This window comes from Mastomys coucha, unplaced genomic scaffold (assembly GCF_008632895.1).
Source record: "Mastomys coucha isolate ucsf_1 unplaced genomic scaffold, UCSF_Mcou_1 pScaffold22, whole genome shotgun sequence".
Classification (NCBI taxonomy): Eukaryota; Metazoa; Chordata; class Mammalia; order Rodentia; family Muridae; genus Mastomys; species Mastomys coucha.
The window spans coordinates 204,265,816-204,273,531 of record NW_022196905.1 but is presented as its reverse complement, the minus strand read 5'-3'; the positions used below and the strand labels follow the sequence as shown (position 1 = coordinate 204,273,531).

The 7,716-nt window shown below is 41.4% G+C and overlaps 1 protein-coding gene across 1 annotated transcript in view; it reads left to right on the top strand.

Annotated features, from left to right (window-relative positions):
• The first annotated feature begins 662 nt into the window (after positions 1 to 662).
• Positions 663 to 7,716, top strand: part of Apela (apelin receptor early endogenous ligand) — a 9,528-nt gene continuing 2,474 nt past the window's right edge. Inside the window, exons 1-2 of the mRNA XM_031339946.1 lie at positions 663 to 1,057; positions 2,228 to 2,317. Of these exons, the coding sequence (XP_031195806.1) occupies positions 982 to 1,057; positions 2,228 to 2,316 (165 nt within the window). The 5' untranslated portion in view covers positions 663 to 981 and the 3' untranslated portion in view covers position 2,317. The remainder of the gene's footprint in view (positions 1,058 to 2,227; positions 2,318 to 7,716) is intronic.

Genomic DNA, 7,716 nt, shown 5'->3' with positions numbered 1-7,716 from the left:
TCCCTTTGTTTCTTCTGACTGTTTAGAGACGAACTACGACATTCTTCCTTCATCTGTAATCTGGGCTGCATGCGGGTGAGGTTTATCTGAAGCTCCTGATGTAAACCTTGCAAGGTTACAGCAGAGTACTGATTTTATGTCTGTGGCTTGCCTGAACTTGAAAACTCTTGGATGTTTGCAGATGAAAATGACCTCCATCACTTTTTAAATTGCACTTAAATGAAAAGATAAACATTTCACGGATTTACTTCTGAACCTTCTAAACTCCAGGAATCTCCGATGGTAGGAACCCACATACATTAAGCCATTTGGAGATTTAATATAAATAGGCACTAGTTTGTAGTAGCTTTGGCAAAGAGGAAGCGCTCCAACACAGAGTCCATACAAATCTGTTTGGGAATCCTTAAGTTAGAGCGCCAGCATTCCTTCTGCAAGAGGACAAAAGGGAGGCTTCCATCCTTTCCACTGGTTCCTGCATGTGGGACCAATATGGGCAATGCAAAGTTTAAACAGATGCAGTAGGGGAGAGGAGGCAGGCAATGCCTCGTTTTACATAGTTCTTCATAAACAGATTGAATTGGAGTCACTCTCCTTGGAGCTTTGCGGAGGAGACTTCCCGCTGAAGTTACTGCGTGCCTGAATGGTCCATTTCACCAATATTTGCTTATGGAAATAAGGGGGAGTGGCAGGGGAGTCGCGGAGAGGAGTGGAGGAGGGGCTTGAGGCTTGGGACCGGACTGCAGCCCCGAGCACCAGTAACCTTGTCTGATGTGATCATTAACCTTTTCAGGAAAAAGCAGCTGGCAGCCCTCTGAGGTCTGGCCATAGGATGTGGGGTGAGCCGGACAGATACTGCTCAGGCTATTTACAGACGATTTCTTTACTTGGAGAGCTATTGTTCACTTGCTTGTAAGAAAAAAAGAAAAAGAAAAGAAAAGAAAAAGAAGGAAAGAAAAGAAAAAGGAGAAAAGAGAAAAAAAGATGAGATTCCAGCCCCTTTTTTGGGTATTTTTTATTTTTGCCATGAGTCTCCTTTTGATCAGTGAACAGAAACCAGGTAGGTCTTTGAAATAATTGGCTAGAGTAACTTGTTTGCCTGTCTGTGCTTCTGGGACTCTAAGTGTGACTGCTTATACTGAGAACGATTTATACTGAGAACGATTAACTTACAGTTAATACAGTACTGAGGGAACTATAGAAGATTTCTGAAGTACATTTAGCTATCTCATGGTGGGATACTATTTGGGCATTTTAAAATATTGTTATGTATTTTACAATTGTTTTTCTAAGAAAATAATTCTCAAAACCATTATCCATACAAGTAAATAGACGGGAGAATGTTGGTCTACGAATAAACCTAGATTTTTAGGTAAAATGCAAAATCTAAACAGGTTTATCAAGAGAGCATGCCTGTTGCTGACTGGAGGAGGGCATTGTAAGTTGAGGTAGCCAAAATCATGATGTAACAATATGAAATGATAAAACTGGTCCCCTGGCTGTCTGCCATCTCTGGTTATTTAACTACACAGGACAAGGTTTTATTTATTTATTATTTATTTATTTATTTGTTTATTATTGTTCGTTTTTTATCATTAGGATGTTTAAGGCAAAAATGTAAAAGGTATGTGTCAGCTTTAAGGTTTCTGACACATAAAGCTGTAGAGTCAAGTTTCAGCCAACAGATAGTCATATCCAAGGGTGTCAGTACAGATGTGATAAAATGCTCCTCTGGTTAGACCCGAGGATGGAGTAGCTTGGCCGAAAAGTCAGCTGCTGCTTTTAATTAGGACTTTGATTGCTCTGAGGTTATTCAAATCATTCTTTTTACATACGTAAGGGGGGTGGGGAGTTACAAGGTCCCTCTTTCTTGCCTATAGCAATGGCTACTCAATCCAAAATATAAAATTCGGACCTCTAGTATTCTAAAATACAGAATAACCTGGACAATGTTCTTGTAAAACAGCTGCCATTATTTCCCTAAAGAAGGGTAAGAATGCGGTGAGAGAAATATGTCCAGGAGGCTGCCGCCGCCGTGGTCTTACTGCCAACGCGGGTGTTAGGAATGTACCTGCGTGCCTGTGTATCCAAGTGATTTGTTTACCGCTTAATCTCAGATGAAGGAATAACAACCAACCTCAGAACAGTTTTACTGTGAAGATGCTGCCACTTTCTTCAGATACCGTGACAGTTCCTTTTTATACACTGACCTTATTTCTCTTTTCTTCAGTTAATTTTCCCAGGAGAAGAAAACTCTACAGACACAACTGCTTTCGCAGGAGATGCATTTCACTTCATTCTCGAGTGCCCTTCCCATGAGGTATTTCTTTCCCCGAAACCCCGCCCTCTTGCGCCCCGCTCCTGGCCCCCGCATCCCTCCTCCCCCGCGACTCAGTTACACACCGGTAGCCCTCGTTTGTGAAGGTATCATGACTTACAGTGGTGTAAAAGTGTAAGAGTTGTACGCATCACGCTTGGAAGAGTGAAAGGAAGAAACAAGGAGAGATAATGTGAGGATACTGACGGCTGTTGAGTCCGGATGATAGTTACAGGAAGCCAATACACTGTACACGCTTGAGAGCTTTAACAATTTAAAGAAAATCAAGCTCTAGGGGGATGTAATTATTAAAGTATCTCTACACATGGATTTATAAAACACTGGCTAGAACATGCACATATCCTATTTAAAGTAGTGTGCGCTTGGAAGCATTTGGAGATTTTTAACCCAGCCTCTTGACAATGACAGGACAGCCTTAATTCTTCAAGCTTAATGTATAAAATCAACTTAATAGTATCAACAGCTAGACAGCTTTCCAGCCTTGTTCACAGCAATAGACTTGATGGTTGCATCTTTCAGAAAAGTTTTGCTCACAAAGCTGTGTTCCTCTGTGTTCTCACACTAAAAGGCCAGTGATTTTTTTTTTCCAGCATACCTCCAGGAACACTACTATAAGACTAGTTTTGATTAGTTCCAAGCGCCGCCCATGTTATTCAAAAAAATAAAAAAAGAAAGAAAGAAAGAAGGAAGGAAGGAAAAGAAACAATTAAACATCCATTTGTAGTTAATTTTAGTTCTTTGGATCATTTAAAGTATGTCTTGAGAAAGAAAATAGTATAGATCCTTACCCCCACCCCAAGCTGGTTAAGGCACACAGGCATTTTGCTAAATTAGCTTACTGGGTTGGTCTGTAGACTGTAGCTTTTATGGGCCTATTCATTTGGTGTAAAGAATGGTTGCTGCATCCATTGTTTAATCTGAGCTTTTCAAACCCAGGGAAAGCCTTAGAGAGGAAATGAAGAAAGAGCAAGTCAGTAAAAAACTTTTAAAAGGGGAGGGGACAGAAGCTACGACTTCTACGCACATATCTGAGACACACTGCTCTTTTCTATCAAAGTTAGGGGAAGCGCGTTTGGTAGGGGAACCTGGAAACTTACAGTAAATCCAAGGAAGGCTACTGAGTAGCGGTTGAAAAGGGCTTTCACAGGACTGAATTCGTTAAAGCCTTGCCCTTTGGTGTCTGCTGTTCTGCCTCACCTTAGAAGACAGCAGTAAATGTGTTTGGGAGGAGTTAGGACTTGCAGATTCACCCCAGCATTCCTTCATAAAGGACAAAGACGATGGGGAGGGAGGGAGGAGTGTTTCACAGTAGCAAAAGAATTCCTGTATATACAAAGAAGAGGCCCAGAAAAATACAAACACAGGCTGGTAGTTAGCCACCCTTTATCTTGGCTTTCTGCACAAATGCCCTACCATAAAAATCAGGGCAGTAAGGGAAAGTTTGACCCAGACGCCAAGCTTACAAACCAAAGGGAAATCTGAATAAAACCAGTATATGCCTGTTAAATAGCAAGGATCCTTTCTAAAAGTGAGCGGGTGGCTCCATAGCCTGCTCATGTTACAGCATCCATTTACCCAGTGTTTACATTAGCTCTACATCCAGTACACAAACGCCACCTATGGGAATCCAGTAATTATTATAAGAGCCTATGTAAGATAAACATTAAGATAACTTTCCAAGGTCCTGCTCGGCCACTGCCATTTGTAAGTCCCACGTTGGCTTTGAGGACAATTCTTAAGGGACCTCAGCTGTCACAATTTCACGTGTAAATGTTGTAACAAAGACTTGTTGATGACTGGGTGATGCAAGCCTCCGAGGACTCAGGTAGTAGAGACCAAATCGAAACCTTTCTTTCATGTCTCTACATTTTCTGCGTGCTTTAGATGAAATCTCTAGTGCTCCTTTGACTCGGGATCCAGTAAGAATGCAAAGGGGTTGCTAAGGTAAACAAATTGACTGGAGACATGTTGCAGATTATTAACCTTTGGGGGTTGAGACTTTTAGCTCATCTAACAGAACTCCCATTATCTTTTCTTCTGTTCATTTAAAGCGCCTACGATGTTCCTTGCTGACCCTCAGCATGAAAGCGAGCCTTTAAAACTGACTCAATTAAAGGTGCTGTGTGAGCGCTCATCTCCTTGATACATTGTTTTTCCCACAGAAATACTTCCACATCACCCACTGCTCTAAGAGAATTAGCCTGAAAGGAAGGCAGAGAAGGGTGCTGGTAAACTTAAGCTTTGAGATAATGTGAGAGAGAGAGTAAAGGCAGTTGGGTGTAAGATTCCAATGACTTCCTTCTTCCGATGTACCTCCCCCACTGCAGTGTTTCCACTGAAAAGCATTCACTCTGTAACCACACGCCCATTACACAGACTCTTCAATGACAAGCACAACCCATCTCCATGGTATAAAATGTATTCTAAGACTATAAACACTATCAAAAGCAAAAGTACCTTCATTTTTCACTTCTCAGAGATGGTAGCTATGAAAAGATTTTCTTGCTAAAAGTGCCTTTTCAATACACTTTAAGTAGCTTTCTTGTCAGCCAGATGTTGTGACACACACACCTCTAATCCTAGCACTTGGGAGGTAAGGTAAAAAGACCAGGATTAGCCTGGGCTACAAATAATAATTCTCATCAACCTTGCTTAGGTTCCTTAGACCATTCAAAATATGATTCTAAGTCAGTTGTGGTAGCCTACAAGTATTAATTCCAATACTTGGACAAGATTAGGGTGAACCTGGGCTACATGCCCCCCTGCCTCAAAATAACTAAAAGTAAGAAGCAAATAATAAAAAATATTTATAAATTATTGTAATAAATTATTGATAGGATCCTTTACATTTAAAATATGCTTCGAGCTGGGCGGTGGTGGCGCATGCCTTTAATCCCAGCACTTGTGAGGCAGAGGCAGGTGGATTTCTGAGTTCAAGGCCAGCCTGGTCTCCAGAGTGAGGTCCAGGATAGCCAGGACTATACAGAGAAACCCTGTCTTGAAAAACCAAAAAAAAAAAAAAGAGTCCAATTTGTAAAATATGCTTCGAAAGCAGGTAGGGTAGCCCACGTCTATCATTCCAGCGCTCCTGAGGCAGGAAGGTCTGTAGTTCGGGGTCAGCCTGAGCTTCCTGCCTTCCACTTCCAAATAAAGTGTGCTTTTTAACTTCTTTTTTTCTCCTATCCTTCTCTTCAAGTAATCATGGTATTCTTCCAGGCATGGTGGTGCATTCGTTTAAGCCCAACACTGAGGAAGCAGAGGCAGGTAGATTTCTGTGAGATCCACGCCTGGTCTACCTAGTGAGACTCCTTTCAGAATAACAATAGAGTAAAAGAAATGGTGGTATTCCGACTCTCCTGACTAAGCTGCTGCTCCCCTCCCTCCTCGAATGCCTCCCAGTCTTCCTCATTCCACTTTTCACTGAAACTCAACTCCACCTTTGGCACAGAATTCCTTTCCAGCTGGTGTGTCCACTGTCCGCCACACAGAGACTCTGCTTAGGTGGACCATGTCCTCTCTAGTAAGTGTTCTCCAAGACAAATCCTTCTCCTATCCTCATTCAGCATCTGTGTATCACACCTTCCGTCACTTCTAGTTCTCCTGTGTGTATGTGTGCGTGTGTGTGAGTGTGTATGTGTGTTTGTATGTGTGTGAGTGTGTAAGTATGTGTGTGTGAGTATGTATGTGTGTGTGTGTGTATGTATGTGTGCATGAGTGTATGTATGAGTATGTATGTGTGTGAGTGTATGTGAGTGTGTATGGTGTGGATGGAAACCAGGGCCCCAGCATGCTAGGCAAATGTTCAACTTGCTATATACCCAGTTCATTTCCTTTTCCTCCCATCATCTTTCTAGGAGCCAAGACCTTGCGCTTGCAGAGTCACCAGGTCAAATCTCCAAGTCCTGTTTTGTTGTTATTTTTATTTGGGTTTTCTTGTTATTTCATTGTGTTTTTTGATCCATTGAGGTTTCATATGGGGACTAGAGAGATGGCTCCAAGGTTGAAGAGCATGTGTAGTATTAGATCTCCTGGAACTGGATTTATAGCAGTTGTGAGCCACCATGCAGTTGCTGAAATTGAACTCAAGTAGTCTAGAAGAGCAGCCAGTGCTCTTAATCACTGAACCATCTCTATAGCAAACTAATTCTTATTTTTAGTTATGGTTAGACGTGTGTGTGTGTGTGTGTGTGTGTGTGTGTGTGTATAAAACTGTGGGTTTGTGCATGAGCTGGAACTGAACCTAAAGGCCAGGTTGTGGCCTCCTGCTGTGGGTGCTGGGAACCAAACTCAGTTCCTCCTAAACAGCAGCTCATGCTCTTAGGACTGAGTCATTTCTCCTGCTAAAGTTTATTATTGTTTTATTTTTAAAATGTATTTATTTTTATTTTATGTGCATTGGTGTTTTGCCTGCATGTATGTCTGTGTAAGGGTATTAGATTACCTTGAAGTAGAGTTACAAACAATTGTGAGCTGCCATGAAGATGCTGGGATTAAACCCTGGTCCTCTAGAAGAGCAGCTAGTGTTCTTAACCTCTGAGCCATCTCTCTAGCCTGTCATCATTATTATTATTATTGTTATTATTATTATTATTATTATTATTATTATTGTTATAATTTCCAACATTTCCAAAAACAAAAACAACAGGAATTTCAAGTAATTCAGGCTGGCATTGAAGTCCTAATCCTCTTACCTCCTCCTTTCCAGTGCAGACAACACAGGCATTACCACCACCACCATCTCATAGAATTTTGTTGTTAAACTTTTCTACCCTGCAAACAAGATTTGTTACTTTTTCTTTAAAGATTTATTTATTTTATTTATATGAGTACACTGTAGCTGTCTTCAGATATACCAGAAACCAGAAGAGGGTACCAGACCCCTTTACAGATGGTTGTGAGCCACCAATGTGATTGCTGGGAATTGAAGTCGGGACCTCTGGAAGAATAATCAGTGCTCTTAACCACTGAGCCCTCTCTCCAGTCCAAGAGTTGTCACTTTAATTGTGGGATACAAACCTTTTCTTAATATAAATGATCTGAAGAGCTTGCATAAGGGTCCCCATGTGCACTGAAAAGCCTGTAGCACATCCACACAATTAGAACTGAATCTAACACAGACACGGCTTTGTTGTTGTTGTTGTTGTTGTTGTTGTTGTTGTTGTTTGAGACAGGGTCTCAAGATCCAGCCCTGGCTGGCCTGGCACTCACTATGTAGCCCAGGCTGCTTTCAGCTCACAAAAATCCACTGGCCTCTTGAGTGCTGGAACCATGAGCATGCATCAGCATAAACAGCTGGAAATGACTAAGTTTATAGTCAATTCAGTTCTCACACCCAGAGAAAATCCTTAACAAACCTAATATATAGTTAAATAAATCTTTTT